Source organism: Haplochromis burtoni, unplaced genomic scaffold, assembly GCF_018398535.1.
Source record: "Haplochromis burtoni strain Fernald_Lab_line unplaced genomic scaffold, NCSU_Asbu1 Contig_139, whole genome shotgun sequence".
NCBI classification, from domain to species: Eukaryota; Metazoa; Chordata; class Actinopteri; order Cichliformes; family Cichlidae; genus Haplochromis; species Haplochromis burtoni.
Window position 1 is genome coordinate 850923 of NW_024582500.1, and position 23332 is coordinate 874254.

Genomic DNA, 23332 nt, shown 5'->3' on the forward strand with positions numbered 1-23332 from the left:
AAGAGAAGACGGCGTGTATGTATGTGTGTGCGTGTCCTGTAGAGCCACAATATATTTTACATTCACCTGATCGGAGCCTTTCTCTTTCCTACCTTAACAAAGAGTACGACCTTTGGTCCATCTTTGTCAGGCACTGGCTTCTCCTTAGCTGTTTCCTTCTCAGAGGCTGATGAAGATGATGATGAGGATGAGGATCTGCGTGATTTGTCCACCTCCATCTCCCAGTTTAACTCATTCAACGGCTCTACCTGTGTGTTCTCCTCTTCTTCCTCTTTTTCGACTTTTTCTTCCTCTACCTCCTCCTCCCCACTGGAACTCCCCAGCTCCACTTTCTCCTCTTCTTTCTCATGAGAAGAAGAAGAAGACGATGAGGAGGATGAGGAAGAGGACGTGCTCCCTCGCCTCTCCTCTGCGGGAGGCTCAGGCGCCGGGATCGAAGGAGGAGCTGGTATTCTTCTTGATGCCACTTCGGCGTTTTCATAGTCAGGAGTCAGATGCGAAAGATCTTCGTATGGGGCCTCATAGGGCAATTCATATTCACCTGACGACTGGTGGTTCTGGTAGGTCGGCTCTGGGTTCTCGTACACATTCCCCTCAGAAAGATCCATCCTGGTTGGAGAAATCAAACAGAGATGGTGGAGCGTGCCAAGGTGTAAAGCAGAGTGAGGGCAATCGCAACAGGGCCTATCTTATCAGAAGATGCCCAATCAGGACTTTGGACAGGGATGGCCGAAAGGCTGGGCCAAGGGGAACTGCAGTAAGTCAGTATACTGCATGTTATTACTGTCTAAGTGTCTATAAACACAATATGAGCATGTTTAAAAAATATATATGAGGGTCCATTCATTCCAAAATTATGTTCACGCTGTCTATGTCAGCTGAACACATATCTAAACTGTACTTCAGATGCGGCAGAACTCTTGACAGATTGTAATTGTCCACGGTAATGTTGAGGTTATTATATTTTTTATGATTTAGAGAAAGCTAGGTAGGGAACGCAACAAGACATATAAACTAAAATTGCACAGAGAAATGTTTTGTCAGTTGGGTTATCAGCATGGACAATTTGTCATAATAGCTTTGTCACAACTGAAGCACAAGTCAAGGTTTAAAAGCACGTGTAGACACACATGGAAATCCAGCATATAAGAGAAAGAGCTTGTAGAATTCTAGAGAGCTTAGAAGTTAATATTTTGTATGACTGCCTGCCATAAATCAAAGTTGGCTAAAAATGTTTCACACTCTAAAGCACAACCCAACAAGTGACAAAGTGCTGTTCAAAAACTGTATTAACACAAGGCTCTCTTAGTAAGGAGCAAAGACTTGATGCCGCGGTCAAACGCCATGGTTTTTTCAGGACTCGGTTCAAGCAGCAATTCTGTCAGGAAAGGAGAGAAAGGTCAGTGGAAGCTAAAGCTATTATGAGGATGGAGTGTCTTAACTGGATTAGGTTCTTCCTTGATGTTTCTTGGGAGGCAATGGTGGGACAGGAATGACCAGGGCTCCACGGAGAGACCAGAGATGTGAAAGTTGACATGCAGCTGACTATGGCATATTGGTTTCCTCAGTTTCTTTCTCAGAGGATGCAGACCAGCTTGGAAAGCCCAGGGAATGCTTTCCCAATATTTAAGACTCAACTTTAAAAACAGAGGAGGCAAGATATAAGCACAGGTTAAATTGTTGAGCACACTGTGAGCTTGCATGATCTTGATTACCATGTCGATCTGACAGACAGTTGTGTCTTGAGCTAGTCCTTGGTGAGGAGTGGCAACTGAGATGGTTCAAACATTGGGCAGACAATCCACTCATGGCCACCTGAAGGGAAAAACACTAGGAAGGCAAGGAAGGAACCCTAAACCACCTCAAAACCATGGGACCAACTGTATTTTCGCAACACAACACGACCTCTGTTAGCTTTTATGTAATTTCCTTAAGTAGTCTTTAGGAATAACTCTAAATGCTTCTTGCAGGACATTCCAAGGCTCTTTTAAGGATGTTGTCTGCTTTTTCTTCTGTTCTCTGTCATGGTGATCTCACGCTGCTTAGGTAATGTTGAGTTCTGTGCTCCGGGGAGACCAATCCATGACCGATAGTGTCCCATTGTATGCTTTCTATCCTGATATGCTTTTACTATATTGGCAGTTTGCTCTGGATCATTGTCATGCCGAAAAGTCAAGCCAAACGGTATCACATGATCCAACACTGTTGATCCTTTTCTGTATTCATAATTCCATCGATAGATCCTCAACAGTGCTGGTTAAAAAGGAGCCCGTAACCATAACAGAGCCTCCCTCTGTTTTATGGTGTGGATCACCATGATGCCAAAAATGGCTTCTTGGCAGCCACCCTTCTACTGAAGACCAGTGTTGGGACTAACGCGTTATTAAGTAACGCGTTACAGTAACTACGTTATTATTGTGGTAACGAGCACGGTAACTAGTTATTATGCCAAAACCAGGAACGCGTTACTCGTTACTGGGATTTAGATAGGCTCGTTATTCGTTACTTCGTGTGGTGGCTATCGCGGAGCTTCCACAGATTCAATAACATTAGCAAGTGGTGGAGGCCAGCAGGTGGATGAAGGAAAAGGGAGGCAAGAGGAGAGACCCGAAGCGGCCGCTGGTCCGAGAGTGTCAGGTGAACTGAACTTCAGGTAAGAAGTTATGACCTGCAGTCTCATCTGGGTCAGATATGAACCAAGTTTAGGTGGAGTTTATTTTCGTTATGCTGACTTTTTCGTACTGCGTGCTAGCTAGCATGACGGAGTTTCTATACAGCTGGGTGGGTGCTATGTTACTGATGTTGAACTTTATTTTGTTCATAAGGTTAATTATTAGAGTTGCCAACCGTCCCGTAAAAAACGGAATCGTCTCGTATTCAGAGAAAATATTACGCGTTTCGTATTGAGGTGAAAAGGAACAGTTTGTCCCGGACTTCAGCTACAATGAAAAAGACACAAAGCTGGAGTTATTCTGTGTTTACGCTGCACAGCTGCCTCTTCTTCTCTCCTGTTTCTCTTCAATCATGAAACTGATCAATGATCAGCTGATCGGCTTTTCTCTCTTGTTTGTTTATCGCTCACTTTGCGCCAGAAAGAGGAAACCAGCGGATGTCGCGCTAAACAACAGCAGCACGTTTAAGCTTGATCAGCTGTTGTTAGAATTTATTTAATATTAATTTCTAGTATCAGCTGATGTTTGCTGGAGCCACAGCTGTAAAGCTGCTGGTCATGATATGGTTTGGTTATCTGGTGAGAGGGAAACATGAAGATGAAACCAGGAGATGTCCTTACTGAATCATCAGACAACAGGTGATGGAGAAACAGGTTTACCTTTTAGGTGACATGAATGAGTTGAAGGGAAGTTATGAACTGTTTCTGAGAGACAAATAACACCAGGATCCTTTTCTAAGTAGCTGACAGCTGGTAACTGTGCAGGGGCGGGTCTAGCAAAGTGTTGCCAGGGGTCCATGTAGGGCATTAAAAGGGAAAGGGGGGCACAAGGAAATACTTTCTTATTCTCATTTAAAATGTCTCACTTTTAAAAAAATAATTATCTGAGTCTTACAACAAACAATTGATAGATTGATGCATATATACCATCAGAACAGTGTACATCACTGTCACAACAGTGTTTATTTTCATTCAAAGGCTTTATGATTTTTCCTATAATGGTGGGCCGGTCTCTAGTCAAAATGCCCGGGACGATTTTTTTGTCCCAGTCCAGCCCTGTATGCAGCTCATCTGCAGTCTGGTGTTACCTACATCTTCCTATTCAGAAGGCAGAATTTCCGAGTTCTGAGTACAATCGAAAGCACCACGACTGCAGTTTTTGTGTTGGATGTAAAAAGCAGGCTAGGATAGAATCAGGCGTGGGATTTCTCTCGTGGAAATGTGCACATTATTTTTTCCTTTCTATTGGTAGGTGGCACAGTGCACTTGTGGCAAGTAAGCAAGCTAGAAGACTGGCAATCTTGCTGGGTATCCAGTTACGGAAGCAACACATTAACAAGAGAATTCTGAGTATAAACCAAAGTTACTTTCCCTAGTAACTAGTTACTCTGAAAGTAACGAGTAACTTGAAGTAACTGAGTTACTTTTGATAGAAGTAACTAGTAATGTAACTAAGTTACTAATTTAAAGTAACACTGCTGAAGACATTTCTCATGTGGCTTCAGTGAAGAGTAACTAGGGCCAGACGCATTTTTTGGGTCTTAAGGATATGACTGTCAGATACTCATCATTTGCTGTAGATACATTTATAGATCCGCCACTTCTTCTTTTCTCATCCACTTAGTTTCCTTAAATTTCTTAAGGACACATTGCGCACCGGGCTGAGATAGGCCAAATTTTCAGCTTATGGATCACATTGGAGATGGAAAAAAATTGAATTTTATTTATTTTAAAATACTTTTTACCCAACTGCTTAAAGCAAAAGTGTGTTTTAGATTTAATATCAAATAATATTTTAGGTGAAACCTGCAGGACAAAAAAGTAAACTGGATCCCATAAACTCTCATAATTTCACCTGTTAAATGACAGATTACACTTTTTTTGGTTTAACTTTCAAACTCTCATCTCACTAAAACTGGTGTACAACCTACTTTTTTCCACTCTGATATGCACAAATTTGTGCATACAAATCTACACGGCTTTCTTTGTGGGTTTAACGGTCCAAACAGGGAATTTCCATCATCAGAAATGTCAAGGGAAATTCCAACGCACGGCTAAAATGTTACCTTGAGGGGCATCATGTTGGAAAATATTATCTCAGTTGTTTTTTTTAAACAGATTTACTAAAAACTGCATACAACTTGGGCCGCTCTTCTTTTTGATCTGCAGGAAATTCTCTATTGTGACAACACCATGAACTTTTTTTACCATGTTACCTACTTATTCTGAAAAAAATAAAGTTCACAGTAATTTAGTGGTCAATATAATGTGTTCAGATTCATCTCATAAGTCATGACACACCACTCTTTCCTACATAAGCTGCCTTTATTTTTATTTTATTTATTTATTTTTCTTGTCTGTCCCGTTCAGTACTTTAGCAATCAGAACTGTTGTCGGAAGGGAAGGAAAGATGCCCAACAGATTTATTTTTTAAGTGGAGAAATTATGGCAATGCCATATTGGTCCACTTGATTGATCTATATTATTATAAGCTGCCTTTAAAATATTGGTATCTGTGTTAGTATCTGCAATATTTGAAAGTGACTCGATACCAAAAATTGCAGCATTGCACGCCACTAAGCAGATGTTCCTCTTTAGCGACCCCTATAGGTAGTAGCCGAAAGAAGAGAAGATGTGTAATTTTTCCCTGGTCATGGCATCAATCGACCGGTACGTCAAGTTTGCTACAACAAAAGCAAATAGCGAAAGGTTTATTTCAAAATTAAAGCACTACATTTTAACGCTCGATGAATAAACCAATTTGTGCAAATATAGCATTTATTAATTATAAAAAACCAATTAAGTTGGCATTAAAATAGCAAACGAAACTACCAGACGCCAAAGAATTGCATTTTTTTTTTATCGCCGTTAGAGCCGCGATTTATTTTGGAATTTCTCACCGGAACTGAGTGAGATTGATATTAGCCAACTAGACAGCGTCTCAGCAGCGTTTGTTTGTGTGTTTTGTGAAAGTCCACCGGTGATGTTGCTGCGAAGATAGGGGGAAAGGTGTTCAGAGGCGCTGTTTGGAGCACAATTATCCGTCAGCTCTGCCAGGGCAGGTAACGTGTTTAAACGGACTGTTGTTGGGGGAACGCTGTGACATTGGCAAGCTAACTTGGTATACGAACTGCTAACACGCGCCCTGCGGAAAGTGAAAATAAAAATTTTCTTGGTCGGGTGACCCAACACTTTTTGTATTTCCAATCTGCCACTAGAAAACAAGCGTTTTTGCATGATTTTCAGTGTTTATTCGCTGTGTTATAAGTAGAGCTGTGTCGATATTTTCCCTTTAAGAACGGCGACTTCCTTGTTGTGTTTATTTCTCAGACTGTGAAAGCCAAGGCTTTTCACTGGAAGTCCTTGGTGTCACTTCAGTACTTCCTCCAACACGTATATGAAATGTAACTAGGTAGTGTATGAATAAAACAAAATGTCTTTAAAATAAATAGTTAAATTAATGAATAAGGTATCATTTTATTTTTATAAATTTATTAATTGTGTTTTCTTTGCCGCACTACTCCATGCACTGATAAAATAAAATCGAACGTAAATGGCAAAGTTGTGAATAGGAAGAAAGCACCGGAGAAACTGGTCCCGGTGAGGAGACTCATGAGTAGCGCCAGTGTCCGGCAGCCTCGCCTCTGTCAGTGCGCCCCAGGGTGGCTGTGGCTACAATGTAGCTTGCCATCACCAGTGTGTGAATGTGTGCGTGAATGGGTGGATGACTGGATATGTAAAGCGCTTTGGGGTCCTTAGGGACTAGTAAAGCGCTATATAAATACAGGCCATTTACCATTTACCATTTAACCGTTCAAAATAATCCTTGTTTGTGTGATTCTGAGCTTGTTTCAGACAGTTTATCGTCTGTCTGAAACGAGCTGTTCTTTAAGCCGATGTTCTGATGGTTACCTGTGCCTAAACAGATGAAGCAGGTGGGTGGTGTGAAAGATGGCCTTATTTGTGGTATCTGCTCTTATTGATGTCATACAGACCAAAATTGGGTTGCAAACCCCCCAAAACAAACTGTCTAAAGTGAAGAGCTTATGGCAGGCTACAACCTGAGCTTCTGACTCTCAGTGATCACTTCTACTCGTCATTCATTAAAAATTTGGCCTTGTCCATTATGAGCATCCACCAATGTAACTGTATACATGCAGAAATAATCCTCACCCCTCACTTGGCTCACTCTGAGCCTCTGTTCAAGCCAGTTCTTCCACCACTGTGACATACTCTTATGTCACTTGAGCCACTTATTGACTTTATTTGCACAAAACACATCCTGTTTATCCACGTGCAAACTTGCAGGAAGAACAAACCTTCCAGCTTAAAGCTGGTTTAGACCGTGGTCACAGCGTGTTAAAAGATTCTTACGGTTTCTGGCGACTGGTATTTTTAGCTGGTTGGAGTTTTCCGGCTTTCTTTGACTGCAAAGCCAACAACTATAAGTTTCACTTCCTATAAAGTAAAAGTGAAGGGCCAAAGAATGATTCTGGTATTTTGAGAATATTCATTTCCTTTATCTATGTGAGACTTACACCTAGGGAAATCATACCCGGTGTAAGCCGATCTCATTTATTTAGCCTTTTTTGTATCTTTATCCTGAAAGCAGATTAATTTCCTGCAGGTGGGGTTTTCAGGCTGGCACACTGTAACCTTTAGCTTAGCAATATGAAATTAAAACCCCTCTCAGCTTGGTTCGAGTATTTCAGGTTTCTGTTTTTTGTCTGACACATTTTCAGGATGTTGTTTCAATTGGTGATGGCTTTCCTTTGTGGTGTTGGCGTTTGGGCCACAGAAAATACCACCACCCAGCAGGAACCGCCGCCGCTGCTGCTGGTGTCATTTGATGGGTTTCGAGCTGACTACCTGAAGAGGTTCCCCATGCCGAACCTGAAGCTCCTGTACAGCCAGGGGGTCCTGGTGGAGCAGCTCACTAATGTCTTCATCACCAAGACGTTTCCAAACCATTACAGTCTGGTAAGCCTGCTTTTGTTTGTGTGCGTGTGTGTTTGGAAGATGATCTGTCTGATAGCTGTGTCTAATTCTGGTCTGAAAACATTTCCTTCCTTTGAATTTGATGCAAGAAATAAGCAGGTTCTTCTCTGAAAAACACGTTGCCTCAAAACCCACAGCCTTTCTTTCGCTACCGTTTAACCCAGAGGCGACAGCACTCAGGATTTCCAAGAAAAAAACCAAAAGCCTCACTGCTTTCATCTTTCATCAGATTCACTAGTCGTTTCCTCCTGTTAATTTAGTCTGTAAGCATGCATTAAAAAGAAAGAACAGAGCTTTTGTTGAGCTGGAGTATCTCTAGAGTGAAAAGTTACACCAAAACATTGACTTGGTCAGAACCATAGACTGTATATAAAAGATGGACATAGTGACTTGAGTTGGGAGATGCTGAACACCTGTGATTGACAAGTCATTAGCTGATGAGTAAACTCCTTTTAATCTGCCTTTCTGATTACAAATAAAGAACACAATTAAGAGGGCTATTATTCTACCATATGGGTTGCCCCCAGGTGGCTAACGGCAAGAACGCAGGTTTAAGAGTTGGGTCTTGTTTTAATAATTATTCTAATTATTAATTAATGTCATTAGCTGCAAAATGTTTCACTGGGTCTTTTATATATATATATATTTTTTTTAAATCACACAAGATTTTCAATTTTCCCGTAAAAGCCTTGTAAATGTGATATTGTCATTGAAGTTTGTTACTGTCCGTCAGATTTAAAAGGAAATATAAAAAAAAAATCAATTTCAAAGTGTGATATTAGTGCTACACGATTGTTTTTGATCAGTACTGTGATGATGGCTATTTGTCATGATCATTCATTTATTTTTATGGACAAAAATGTTTTTATTGCACTGTGAAGTAAGCATAACACTGCTTTCATATCCACGTACGGAGCTGTATAAAAACCTAGTGCTAAATTAAACTGGGGACTGTATTTTCAGTGCAGTTTTGTTGCTTGGCTGCACATCATTCTTTGCATATGATTTGTTCTTGGTTTATACCACTTGTCCTATTGCTAAAGACTTCCAAGCAATGCATCAAGATCCACTTCTAGGAACAAGCTCTTTGCATTCTGCTGGTGCAGACATTCAAATCAAATCAAAATTCAGTTAACTGGGTTCCCAAAACTTTCATCATTGCATTCACCTTTTAACATTTTGGAAGCTGCTTTTCATGCTTGAGTAATCAAGTCTCTTAAAGATAGATAATAGAACAAAATCACATAGACAGTATAATATTATTGTTTTTATTATTGTTACCTCTGCAGGTTACAGGGCTTTATGCAGAGTCTCATGGTATCCTGGCCAGTAGAATGTATGATCCCATCAGCAAGAAGCACTTCAGCCTTAGCAACGACACCGACCCGATGTGGTGGAATGGGGCGGAGCCCCTCTGGATCACTGCGCTGGACTCCGGCTACAGCACTGCAGCCATGATGTGGCCCGGCTCCGACGTGACCATCAGGAACCGCACACCTACACACTTCCTTCCCTACAACCCCAACGTAACATTCCAGGAACGACTGGGGAATGTGACAAACTGGCTGTTAGGAAATGCAACGGTAGAAATATCATGTCTCTACGTTTCTATTTGTGGCGCTTTGTGGAGATGGTCTAATTTGGAAAAGCTGGAAGGTTTGACATTGTTTATGATTTTTATAATCCCACCAGGAACAACGAGTGAAGTTTGCAGCTCTCTACTGGGAGGAGCCGGACAAATCAGGTCACACGTTCGGCCCTGACAACACCACCGCCATGGGCAAAGCGCTGAAGGAGGTACAGTCATTTGGCTATATTCAAATGCTCAAACAAGCTTACTAGGTTGTCATACTGCTACAGCAAACCTGCATGTACAGTGGAGGAAATAATTACTGGGTCCTCTGTTGAATTTGTAAGTTTGCTCACTTAAAAACAAATGAAGAGTCTGTAATTTTTGTGGTCGTTTCATTTTAATGCAGAAAGACAAAATATCAGCCAAAAATCCTGAAACCTAATACATAAAAGTTATAAACTGATTTGCATGTCATGAGTGAAATAATTGGCTACCAAGCAGAAAAATTTGATATTATTGGAGGAGAAACCCTTGTTAGCAAGCATAGCTGTAAGACGTTTCTTGTAGTTGGTCGCCATGTTTGGACACACATTAGGAGGGATTTTGACCCACTCCTCTTTCCAAAAACTCTCTAAATCCTTTAGGTTTCTTGGCTGCCACTTATAAACTTAAAGCTTTAGTTTTAAGTTTATAAGTGGCAGCACGACTGAGGTCTGGAGACCAGCTAGGCCACTCCATGACCCTAATGTGGTTCTTTAGCCACTCCTTTGTGGCCTTGGTGTAATGTTTTGGGTCATTGTCATGCTGGAAGACCCATCCATGATCCATCCTTAGTGTTCTGGCTGAGGGAAGGAGGTACTCATGCACTTTTTATGGCCCCATTCATTGGCCCCTACATGCAGTGAAGCCATCCTGCACTCTCAGCAGAAAAACAGACCCAATCCATAATGTTTCCATTTCCGCGCTTTACTGTAGGGCTGGTATTCATTGGGTCACATTTCTCTTACTCTAAACACGGCGGATTGAGTCGATGCCAAAGAGCTTGATTTTGGTTTTGTCTAACCACAGCTTTCTCCCAGTCCTTCTCTAAATCAGTGAAATGTTCACTGGTAAACTTCAGACGGAGCTGTACATGTGGCTTCTCTGAGCAGAGGCACAACAAGATTTCAATCAAATGCAGGCTGGTGCGTTATCATTAACAAGCTCCTCCCATGTAGTTTTGGACTGATCCGAGACCTTTCTCTTGATCATCCTCACCACATCTTGCCTGGAGCTCCAGACCAATATTCTGATATACTGTCTCTCCACTAAAATGAAAGTCTAGTTCCAGTGGTGCAAGTCCTTTTTTTTTTTTTTACTTGATGCAGACATTTGTGTCTGCTTGTGTGCGATTAGGTTGACGACAACATCGGCCTGCTGATATCTGAGCTAAATCGGACCGGCCTCTGGGGTCGCATCAACGTGGTGATAACGAGCGACCACGGGATGGCCCAGTGCTCAGCCGATCGCCTCATACGGCTGGACGAGTGCCTCCCTGAAGACAACTACACACTGGTGGACCTCACACCTGTGGCGGCGCTCTTCCCAAATCAAAGTAACTGTGCTAAGCTCATCTCATATTACATAATGAAACTTGTGTCTCTGTTATTCTGTGCATTGAGCTCCCAGTTGCAATTTTCCATGTGTCTGCTGCCCAGGTGATCAAGCTGATGCTGTCTTCAATGCGCTGAGTAAGTGCCACCCCCACATGACGGCATACTTGAAGAAGTCCATTCCTGATAGGCTGCACTACCAGAACAATGTGCGCATCCAGCCAATCATACTGATTGCTGACGAAGGCTGGACCATAGTGAAGAAGGGGAACAAGTTGCCGAGATGTACGTGCTTTTTTTTTTTCATTTATTTTTTTAATAATGTTGAGTTTTTGATATGTTAAGACTAAAAGACAAAAGCCAAAGCACAATGAATTAACTGCCTACAATATTAATGCCTGGTAATCCTCCTGTTACTCCTGTTTACTTTTAGTGGGCGATCATGGCTATGACAATGCTCTTCCCAGCATGCATCCTTTCCTGGCAGCGACTGGGCCTGGCTTCCGTCAGGGTTATCAGCTGAACAGCTTAGAAACTGTGGATGTTTATGCACTCATGTGCCGCCTGCTGTCAGTGCCTGCGCAGCCCAACAATGGCACCCTGACCCAGGCTCGGTGCCTGTTGGCCGCTGAGGCCTGTGTAGATCTTCCCCTGGTTATCGGCCTGGTGGTGGGTGTCCTGCTGGTACTCACTACAATCACTGGTGAGTAAGAATAACGTGTCTTCTTGTTTTATTGTGTTGATGTGGGGGGAAAAAAAGGGGACCCAGATTTGAACCCTGTGGAACCCCCCAACATTTTCTCAGCCTTTCCATTAGATGAACAAGCTATGATTTGTTTTCTTTTTTCTCCTCCTCAGTTTTGTTCAGGTCTCTGAGCACTCGCCGCCAATCAGGGCCTCGGCCTTTCCGGAGGCTGCAGGTCGACTATGATGATGATGACGACGACCCCTTGTTGGAGTAAACCAACTGTGTCGCAAACAGGTTTAGAACCACACATTTATCAAGAGCAGACCACAATGCAACCCAAAACAAGAATGTAAAAATGTAATCCAGGCTAAAAGCAAGCAAGAAGCTGCTTCAACTAAAGCCTGGAAGGAAATGCAATCTGTATAATTTAGTAGGCCTGTCACTTACTTCCCCATCATTATGCAAAGAGAGTACAATTGTGCAGTTTATCACGTGATTGTGTTATGAGACATAAATATGTCATGCTAGTCTTTCAGCTGCTCCCCAGGCTTTGCTCTTGGGAGCACATAAAGGACAGAAACATATGAGGGAGTTCAGAGTTCAGCGAACAGACTCAGAACCTTACCAGAGATCATTTTTTTTCCTTTAAAGATTATAATGTCAAGCATGTTCACACAGCTTCCAGCCTGGCTACTTTCAGATCATGCTGTAAGAGTCCCTTTCTGACGATGTCAACAAACCATTTGAACTTGGAAGATCATTGCTGGTGGTGAGAACGGGGTCGCTGCCAACGGTTTCAATCCAGGAGTCACATTTTCCAGGGACGGTGCAGACTAGAAAGGAAAGCTGGGAGACAGAGTGGTAGTGACATGCAGGAAATGGCCAAGAGTGGACTTTTTATACCATAACTAAACATGGCACTTTTCTTATTACACACACTCCCTACTGCATTAACAGTTTAGCCTGTATTATGTTTAACCTCTCTTTAATTGTCTGGTATTATGATTGTAAAATATGCCGCTCTGCTTCCTGTCCACGTTGGTGATTGGTCTTATGTTCCAAAATCCGCTCACAGCTAGACTGGGAATCCGTGGATAACAACGTTTGTGTGACTGCTAAGCCTGATTACAGAGGTCGGGTTTAGTGAACCCAGATAATGAAAAGACATCCCCGGTGTGGAAAACTAGCTTAATAATACAGGCCTCAGGTCTGCAGAGCCCGTGCACTGGTATAAATACAGCTGTGGGTAATGCTATATTCTGTTGTTGTTACTGAGTCTTCATAATGTTACTGCTGTTAAAAATCCTTGGACTTGAACATGTGACAAGAAGCCAGTGGTGATTAGCTGTGAAATTTTGGGGAAATATTGGCGAAGTCTTTGGTGGGAAGACGGTAACAATGAGTCTGATATTATTATTATTATTATTATTATTCTCAAAGAAGAGACAAAAGCTACTGACTACTTTCATTTATCTTACTGTTCTTTCCATTTTTCTTTGGTAATGTTGTTTGAAGTTGTGTGCTGTTACATTTTTAACAGCAGAGGGAGCCACTAGCTCATTTAATTCAGCTGTGACAAAGATTTAATTGTGATTAACCTTCAGTTTTCTTTATCTGCTGTTCTGTTTTTTTGTTTTTGTTTTTTTTTGCCCAAGTATGCCAAAACCTGAATTTTAAATCTGAATTGGTACAATAATATTAATTTGTTGAATTACAGGTAATTCCTCACAGTAGCTTTCTATGCCAGTTGTTCACTTTACATGAGGGTGTGTCAGGGGTCCATCTGTGCTTCCTGTATATGAGTGATACCAAAGACTGTTAGATGCACAAAGAAATAATCAGCACTTATGTCTTTTTTTTCTTACACAGGGATTTGTATTACAAAATTAAAACGGTAATTGTTATTTTTAGCATCAGATAGGTTAGCTGCACACTTTTTTCTTTTTTTTTTTAGGAAACAGTACAAACGCAAATTCAGGTAGTAGTTTGAAAGTTGAACAGTAATTTCAAAGGCTGTTTTATTTAATCTGATGCTCACAGAGGGAGCAACCACAGGTATGCTGTCCTGATCAAGGAAATTAGATGGAGCACACGCCTGTTAGCAGGGATCAGAAACTGTCACCACTCAAGGTCACAGCATGAGCCTGTTGATATTTAACACTCCTATTATTGGCAAATTCAACAACATGACTCGAACCAATGAGGGATGGATCCATATGACACATGTTTTGTGGAAATGTTGCTCTTTTGCTTGTAACCTTTCCTGTTTCCCCCCCAAAATTTTAAAGAACATCAGTGACACACTGCTCCTCCTCACCAGAGCACTAGATGAATATTTAATAACATAAAAAAAACTTCTATCTTGTTTCTCTTGTAAGATTTACTGCAAACCAAAGGTCCCAGTTGTTTTATTTATTGTTTCTTTATTAAATGGAATATATATATATATATATATATAGTATAGATATATATATATATATATATATATAGTATATATATATATATATATATATAGATATATATAATATATATATATATATATATTATATATATATATATATATAATATATATAGTATATAATATAAAAAAGAAAATGGGTGAAATATTTTCTGTACTTTTCAAGGGATTTATTGAGTATAGCCACATCACTGAATAAAAACATACAACTTGCACTCAGTGCAGAGCTGCTTGCATACTTTAACCATTTAGAGTGTGAAACCCTAACTTTTGTAAAGTTTGCCATGTGATGTTCCCTCTTCTGCATATTGCACATATAGTTATTTCTGATGGCTTTATGTAATGTGCACATATGTGGGCAGCTGTGGCTCAGGAAGTAGAGCAAGTTGTGCACTGAGTTAAATTCAGGCCACTGGTATGACAGTTTTTTTTGTTTGTTTTTTTTTAATGCAGATGTCATATCCAGGTGTTTAAATGCTACATGTATGCTCTCTGTATTGCACTCGCATCAAGGCTTGATGTTTAAAGTTACTGTTTTTAGAAGTGTAAAAGAAATCTGTACTATGCAAATTGTGTCTAACATGTCAAAATATTTGTGTAGTTACGAGATTTTGACAAAATAAAAAATGTTGGGAAGCCTGATTCGTCTCTTAATCCTCCTCAGAATCACTACACAAAAACTCCTTATGTCAGCTGGCATTGGGGAAAAACAACCGAGACACCTTTGGGAAAAATTAATTTATATTCCTTTATATTTTTTTTTTCTCCATCGCAGTCACATTACAATGTAATAAAATGATAAACATATAAAATCAAACTCAATACTGACGCATATACATTTGTTCTGTGTTCAAAACCAAACGAACTGTACATGTTTTCATTTATATTTCTTTCACATCATTTAAAATCTGTCATAATTTCTATGTAGTCATCTGTATTATTGTAAATCTTTGTCTCTTCACAGATAAATAGACTTTATTTTCAGGAGGTATTGTAACAAAAATAACACATTTCCTAATGGTGGCTGCCTAGAATCACCGAAAATATCATTCAACTCTTAACCGTAATGCTTAGGTACTACCGTAGACACGATACACAGACAAACTGAAGGTACACGATGGGTCTTCTCGTTCCCCTCCCATTTGTATTTGTTGTGAATTAGGGAAACCCCCTGAATGGTATCTCTCATGAGCTGACGTGGGAGCGATTTGAATTTCTGTAGTGAAGTTAGGAGATGTTAGCCAGACAGCCCGACTCGCATATGAAATGTAATACACGCCCATGTTTTGGCTTTTTTGTGATTGCACTGCACTCAGCTAGTTGATTATATGTGGAGTTTAAAATGTCCTCCTTATCCAATATATACATTTTTATCACAATCACCTGGACTGCAGGAAAAGGGAAATGGCTAGTTAGCTTTTTTTGTTTTTGTACGAGATACTGTATTTTTTAGTCAGAACCAAACTAGCGAGCTGATATTTGGAATTGGGGTGAATTGAGAAATTGAGCATTTTTTTAATGAAGGTAAAAACTAATGACTGACTTGGAAAATATGGACCATTATAAAAAGATGCTGCTTTCATGTCTAATGATATGTATGCTAAATATACGACTAAAAGATAAATCATAAATGTGACTAGAAGTCACAAACTCTCTAGATAAGGTTTGTACAGAGATTAGATGTGGGAGAAGTTTTCTTTTATAATAAATGAATACTTTCGATTTATTATTTTATATCTTTTATGTTATTTATTCCAAACAAAACCAATTGTGCGAAAAACTTTTTCGTTAGCGTTAGCTTTTTGGCCAGAACTAGCTAGCTAGCTAATTAGCCATTTCCTTGTACGTTAAACTTTAAACTGAAGCAAAAATAATTACCCAATGGATTTTTTAATTTGACATTTTTGTAGTAATATGTAAGCAAAGATAACCTGAATTGATGAAGTGATAAATGTGCAAGATTGAACTCAGAAATCAAGATTAAGGTTTAAAAAAAAAATTAGTTGTCAGAATGTTAACTTTTTCTATTTTTACATTTACCATTATTTTGTCTTGTTAATTTCCCCCCATAAACATGAAAGTCTTCTCTCTGAATTTTCTGTGACTAAAATCATAATGTATAACAAATTATTTTGTTATATATTATGATAAACATTTCTTGTGAAGGTTTCTTTTGAAATAAATTATTGCTTAATAATTATTTTATTTTAAAGTAAAAAAAAGGAGCACAGTTGTCTGGCAAATCACCTCCAAAAACTTCATCCCACCCACAGAGCTAATATCAGTGTGCTTATACTCAAGACAACACAATGGCACAGATTCCTATGAAAACACAGCTTCCAGTCAGGCTGAATTTTTCTTCTCTCGTTTTACATTCTGGATATTTAGAAAGAACATTTACTATCGGTACATTTCAAAGAGCCATCTAAGCAAACCCATGGAACATAGATCCAACTGAGAAGGATTACCAGAAAAAGGTATTTACAATCAAAATGCCACCCACAAGAAAATAAAAGTTACTTTTGCACATCGAAGTCGCTAGAGCTACTTTTTTTCTCCCCCCAAGCTGAAGAACATGGTAGAAAAGCATGACCCTAACAAAATAAAAGCTCATGGTACGTCTAACAGGTACTTCCAAGTTAAGGTTTAGTTTGACCCTGCCCTGTGCTTATAGTATCCAAACCTGAGTCAAACCACTGAAATCCTTTTTGTTCATTTTCTGTGCCAAAACTACCAAATCTCTTCGGTTCCTCAAGGAAAGGATTTGAATTGTCATCGGACTCAGATCTGGTAAAAACTGGTCTGAGATCAGAAACAACTTAACATCTGGCTTCAATAAAACCATACTTTCACAGCTCTAGACCAAGCACGCAAAAGAATATATGAAGCATTCATGACACGGTATGGTAGCTTGTGCTCAGACACACACACACACACACACACACACACACACACACACACACACACACACACACAGCCTTACCACAGGCCTCATATGCTTTGTAGACCCTGATAGTGGAACATTTATGTATTTTATCCAAAGGAAAAACAACTCCTTGGTTTTCATTTCATTTTCACAGCAAGATACACATTCCTCAGTCGGGAGGTGGCATTCATCCCAGTTATTCCCAAGGTACAGTTTTCCCCTCCCGACCAATTTTAAACCATCAGAAGTCAATCCTGATAGAGAACAATGTAAAGTCCATAAAAATAATCACCAAATTATTTAAGAAAAATGCAAAAAGCTTAAAATCTGTAAACAAATGGTACATCACATATTTGCAATTCTGCACATCAACACTTTATGGTTTATTCCTTCCTCCTAAGAGAAAAAAAAGCCTAAAACATATATATAAAAACAAGCAACGCGTGAGAACAGTGATGTGGTATTTCTGTAAAGGTTATCTAAGGCCAGAACCTTCTTGCTCGTAACCTTGCATAGCTGTGGATGTGAAGCCATACAACAGTGACATAACACCTACTGGATTTAAATTCTCTTACAGTGTGGGCATGAATAAGGCTCTGGTTTTCTCGATGAAGGAAGAAACTTATCACTCAGAGCGCGCAGGCTCAGTCATAGGCCCAGTGTGGATGATTTTTGACTGCTGGGTGACACAACCGAGACTGATGTATGATACCTGGACTTTGATCATGAGGCTATTGCTGAGTCTGAACGCTCCTTATGAGTAGTTCCATATAAAGAGAGAGAATTGTATTATTTGGTTGCTTCTAACCTGATTTGGCTATAATAAACCTGATTTCTCATTGGCTGGAGCTCTGGGTGCAAAGAGCTGTGGATTGGATCAAAAAAATAAAATCAGCGGTTAATGCTGTGGGAAAAAAACAAGTGGGGCAGCTGCTCTTTGTTCAGAAACATATAAGCTGTGACTCTTGGCCATTTATATTTACTCTCAAATCCAGATTGCTCATTCGAGATTATTTGTTTTTCTGTGAAACGAGCAGGAGATGCCTGACTGTGCTCTCTAAATGGCACATGACGCTGTTTTCCTTTGATTTCTGCGTGTTGACGCTATTCTTCATGTACAGTGCATGTCCAGATCAGAGTGTACCAGAAAAGTAGCACCACCCTCCTATGACTCATATCTTAAAAAAAACCACACACACACACAGAAAAAAAGAAAGAAAAAAAGAAACCACCTCCACTTCAGTCGAGCAGATAAGGCATTGTTACTTTGATGTGTTTCACAGAGACGGAAAGTGTTGCTGTTTTTACATACGCTGTCAACATGAAGGAATTAGACTGTTTCATCGATCTGAATGTTTGATACACATATTTGGCTAATTCTTCACTGTAACCACAACTATACAAAAACCCATCTAGCTTTACTCAATAGCACCATATGAATATTGTTCCCAAATTATAAAGGGGTAAGGGAATACTGGACATTGGTGTGTGAGTGTGTTTGTGTTCAAGCGGTGAGGTAGGGATACATCCCATGTTATTACACTGCTTTTCATTGTGTGTCTCTCCCTGCTTCAGAGGAAAACTGTGTGTGTTTGTGTGTGTGTGTACACTAAGCACATCTCCCCCATGTTGGAGACTTGCATAGCTTCTGCAGGACAGGAAGAGCAGTTGTCCGTTTGGACGGAGCCTTTGGCACAGCCTTGGCTGATAACTGAAGGCAGTACTCAAGTTGCACCATAGAATTCAAAGAGACAATCTGCCCTTATTGCACCATAAGTACATGTGTGTTTTGTATTTGCACCATATGAAGTGGGATTAGCAGCCAGTTGACTCTGAAGCTCGAGAGTGTCGCACCATATGAACACTGATGCTGCTGCTTCTGTTACGCGTTCGCAACTAATGTTTCTACTCGCCGGATCGCAGCAAATGGACTGATTTGTCTGTTTTGTTAGTCGGCTAGCACCACAGAAAAATAATGTGAGCCCACCTATCGTTCACACTTAAAGGGACGCTGTATTTCTGCTTTTAGTCTCCTTATTTAAATTTAAAAAAAATTCCACACTGGGGTAATTATTACAGTTTTATCTACTGATTAACTTTATCAGTCATTAATGGTGTTCTTAACATCCGCCAGTTCATCGGTGAACCACTTTGGTGGTAGGGTTGCCGTTAGGGTTGCATTTCACCAAACAGGTGAAAGCGCTAAATGGTAGATGTGACCCTAACCCTTAAACAAGCCTTAGGGTTAAAGCTGGCAATGTTTCCCAAGGTAAGGATCAGGACTATCATTATCGCTAAGTTTTGGTTTTTTGTTGCTCCAACTTTGTCATTTTTCTCTGAACTTTCATGCACAAAATTTGTAGGAACAGCCAAGGACAGAGGATATTGGGTCTTGACATTGCGTCTTGGTTGTTTGAGTACGATGCTGACTTTTTTGCTTTCCAGACACTAAGTGGTTCACAGCTAATAAGCAGCGGGGTTGATAGTTAACACCTGTAAGTCTGAAGCGATGGTTCTGAGCCAGAAGAAGGTGGATTGCCCACTTTGCTATGGGGACAGGCTGTTTTCTCAAATAGAGGAGTTAAAGTGTCTTGGGGTCTTGCTCATGAATGGGGGAAAATGGATTGGGAGGCTGACCAGAGATTGGTACAATGTTTGTAGTGATCCGTAACTATTTGGCCACAAACTGTGAATAGTGACTGAAGGAATAAAACGGTGGATACAACTACCAGAAAGAAGACTCAAAAGACTGTCTGGACTCATCCTTAGAGATAAGGTAAGGACTCAGAGTAGAGATGTTTCTTCTCAGCATATAAAGACACCAAGTGAGGTGTTTCAGGCATCTGACTAATATGCATCCTGGAAGTTTCTTAGGTGAGACTACTGAGGAGAGACCTTGGGTAGACCCAGGACAAACTAAAGATATTGTCTCTTGGCTGTTTTGGGAATGCCTTGGTATCTTCAGAGTCAGTGGCCATGGAAAGGGAGCACTGGTCATATCCGACAAGCTTTTCTACAACCAAATTTTAATGTGATACCTTAAAATTGCAGGTTTTACCAATAATTCAAAAGATTCTCATACTTCTGGGTCACTGGTTCAAATCAATCACAGAATTATAATTTGAGGACTAATAAATTAATAAATTACGTATATTTGCAAGTCGCCCTCAGAAAGACTTCGACTTTTACCAAAATTACAAAATTTGTTGACGTACCCCAGTTTTAACTCTCTCTATACCCAGCCCTCATAGCAAAGGCGGTTGTAGAAAGCAGGAGAAAGTGGGCTCATGGAACGGGATCAGAGGAAACACCCCCCCACCCCCACCCCCACGGCGTGAGATTTCAGGAGTTGCACCGTTCCCGTTGACATGCTGATGACTAATATCTCAGCTCATGTGTTTTTGCCTGCCAATGTAACAGCTTGGATTACAGGGGTAAACAAACCAAAAGAAATAAATAATGAGCCATACACCACAGCTCAGCTGTGGGTGGCTTTGGAGGAGTTGATATTGGACACGAAACAGGAGAAGACAAGTCACTGGGAGGGTTGTGATGACTGAAGTCCAAAACTGTTTTATGTCGGCTTCAGTGGCAGCACCCTGTTAGTGTGGGACCAACATGATTAAGCTATCACACACAAAAAAATGTAGTAGACCTCAATTAAAAACAATTACTCATGAATCTACCTTTATTTTTGTGATATAAAAAGACCTCCCATAACTGCTTGGAGCATAAAAGGAAATGATGGAGAACTTCCCCTAAGATGGCATTCAAATTTCACACTCTATTTCCCTCCCAGATGAGCAATATGGTTATGTGCAACATTTACTATTTACATTTTTACTTTTCCAAATGTTCAGGAAGAAATTATTTTAGTGCTTTTGTAATATACTTTAAGAAGCAACTGTTTTTCATTTTTCCACATTACAGCTAACATGTTGCTAACTGCCCTCAACATACTTTTTTCAAGTCTATCTTAAGGATATAGTTGGGCTTGCTTTGTTCTATGCTCAATTGGCCTTTGAGTTACATGAGGAAAGTTGTACTAGTTCGTTATCTCTCCATTAAATATGAGTTCCTGCAAGCAGGCTGCCTAGGTTAGCATAACAACCAAAAACAGGTAGAAACCTTTAGCTTTCAAGATCTCGAGTCAGATTTTGTGGCAGGACTTGCTGAGTTGTTGACATCATGTAGGTAGAAACGAGCATAGAAAAGTAACTATTTTGTTGATAGAAATAACATTTGCTACAAATTCGTATACATGCTTTTCTTTATTTAGATAAGTTTGAATTTATAACATAGCATCTACTATTGCGCTACACAAAGTAACCCAGAGTAGCTGGAAAACTTACTCCCCTGATTACCCTGATAGGTCAGGTATGAACTAACACATTTCTTTTAAAAGCCCTGATCATAATTTTTATAGTATGAATTTGTTTCCATATTTTGAATCACAAGCACATGAACTCCAAAATTCGAAGAGTTACTCTTTTACTGTCTTAGGAGCAAGTAAATGTGCAATTATTCTTAATGGTAGATGGTTTGGCTACTTTCTGAACCCACAAAAAACTATTTTTTACATTTATCTTTTTGTATAATTTAAATAAGACAAGATGCTAGCTACTAGATACTTTAGGAGAAGAAATCCAGGCTAGCTGTTTTTACCTGTTTTCAGTTTTTTTAAGCTAAGCTAAGCTAGTCAACTCTCTAGTGCTAATATTTTACTTGTTGCCTTTGACAAGACAACAAGTAAATCTACTAAACTAAAACTGTCCTTCTGAGAGACTTTAGCTAGAATTTTAGATTCTTTAAAATTGAGGCTGCAAATGTAAAAATTGTTGTTTGAGTGTGCATTGGATGCCATTACTGCCACTTTGTCTCCATCTTTTCCATCATGCTCGGCCACTCTCCCCGTTAACCTTGTCAGTGATGTCGAGAAACTGATGTGTCCAACAACAACATAACAACAGATTAAAAAACATCCTCTCTGTACATAGAAAATATATACACTATCTTTTGACCAGACTAATAACGACATGTTACAACTCATTTTATTAAAAGTGACCGTCATTGTGTCACATCCTTTTATTCTTCTTAAACCTGTGAACGCGTGCAACATAAATGGCTTGCGGTGGTCAAGGACTCCATCGTAAAACTACGCTTATTTTTCATATTTTTACTTTTTTTTCTTTGCAGCGGAGCGCGCACATGTGAAATTAAAGAAATGAGACCAAGTGAGGGACGATTAAAGTTAAATAGAGTGACAAAAGGTTTAAGAGAGGAGGAGACGGACTTGCGCCGAAGCAGCTTGTTGAGTCATGGCCATGGGACTCACAGGTCGCAGGTGCCCGCAAGGAATGTAAGTGTGATCGCGTGTGTGCGCACACATATAAGTGTGACAGATTGCTTCTGTGTGTGTATGTGCTTATATCAAGTGTGACTTTCTGTGCATGAACGTGTTTCTAAATCTTCTCTAAATCTGAACATCCACATATACATACATGTTTTTTTATGGTGCACATGTGCTTTTGTGTACTTGTCTGTATATGTGTGTGTGTGTGCTGATTTGTGTGTTTGTCAGAGTGAGGACTCATACTGCAACAGTTCATACAGGAGGGGTCCATCACGATAGCGGATGCCCACAGCGGCTGGCGTTATGTACTGCAGGATGTTTATAGTCCTCCGCAGGCGCCTGTCTACATAGTGGGCATCCCATGCTGGGTAACGCTTCCTGGGCATGTCGATCTTTATAAGCGGGCCCTCGGGCTTGGAAGTGGGGGGCGCAGACCTCACCTGGAAGACGGGAAGACACGTCTCGGCCACATCCTCTTCCGTCTGTGACTTGGCCATGTGGGCTGGTGTGGGAGGGGCTGTGGGTGGGGCTGACGGGGGGAGAGGGAGACCCCAGAGCAGCTGGGCACAGCAGGATGAGGCGGGACTTGGCTGGAGGTGGGCAGTGGCAGGATGGAGGAAACCGTAGTACAGCAGCATGACCAGGACGCCCCCTGCGAATGTCAGGTAGACGCTGCACAGTGCCAGGACGGCATAGGAGTCGGTCAGCACTGGATCTCTGTAGGCATACCTACAGGATGACAGGTGACAGTACAGGGGTTAAATTAATCGGTGTACATCTACACGTGTTTATAGCAGTAAACCATCTTTCCCACTGGTCCCCCAAATCTGATTATAATTGTTTTATCTACTGATGGGTAGCCCAGTGTGTATTTTAAAACATGGTTTATTAGTGGAGTTGCACTTAATATTAATAATCTAAATCGGCAAAATAATTTCTAATCATCGTTTTAAAATAAATGTAGAGTCGTACACTCAGTAACCCTTATTTTAGACAAGCCCCTGCATGCTGCAGGTGGCACTGCTAGAGGGACAGGAGGAAGGCACCAAACTTTAAAGCGATCTGTCAAATTA

General features: G+C 40.3%; 2 protein-coding genes across 3 annotated transcripts in view; one reads left to right on the forward strand and one right to left on the reverse strand.

Moving 5' to 3' along the window:
- LOC102309438 (XK-related protein 6) overlaps positions 1-23332 on the reverse strand; it is a 35919-nt gene that overhangs the window by 6082 nt on the left and 6505 nt on the right. Inside the window, exon 4 of one of the 2 annotated variants that reach the window (XM_005933932.3) lies at positions 15786-22988. The exons of the other annotated variant lie outside the window; for it this stretch is intronic. Within the exon in view, the coding sequence (XP_005933994.1) occupies positions 22484-22988 (505 nt within the window). The 3' untranslated portion in view covers positions 15786-22483. Of the gene's footprint in view, positions 1-15785; positions 22989-23332 lie in introns of those variants that run through there. 2 annotated transcript variants of the gene reach the window in all.
- Positions 5587-13475, forward strand: LOC121815131 (bis(5'-adenosyl)-triphosphatase enpp4-like). Its single transcript, XM_042224489.1, has 8 exons — positions 5587-5733; positions 7414-7651; positions 8959-9252; positions 9362-9466; positions 10638-10836; positions 10940-11119; positions 11268-11537; positions 11693-13475. The coding sequence occupies exons 2-8, from the start codon at positions 7415-7417 to the stop codon at positions 11794-11796; spliced, it is 1389 nt and encodes a 462-aa protein (XP_042080423.1). The 5' UTR covers positions 5587-5733; position 7414; the 3' UTR covers positions 11797-13475.

Bases quoted from the DNA above. Each gene is read 5' to 3' on its own strand.
- LOC121815131 (XM_042224489.1), top strand. From the start codon at position 7,415: ATGTTGTTTCAATTGGTGATGGCTTTCCTTTGTGGTGTTGGCGTTTGG. The intron at 9,253-9,361 runs GTAGAAATATCA...TAATCCCACCAG, and splicing joins GGCTGTTAGGAAATGCAACG to GAACAACGAGTGAAGTTTGC. The intron at 11,120-11,267 runs GTACGTGCTTTT...GTTTACTTTTAG, and splicing joins GGGGAACAAGTTGCCGAGAT to TGGGCGATCATGGCTATGAC.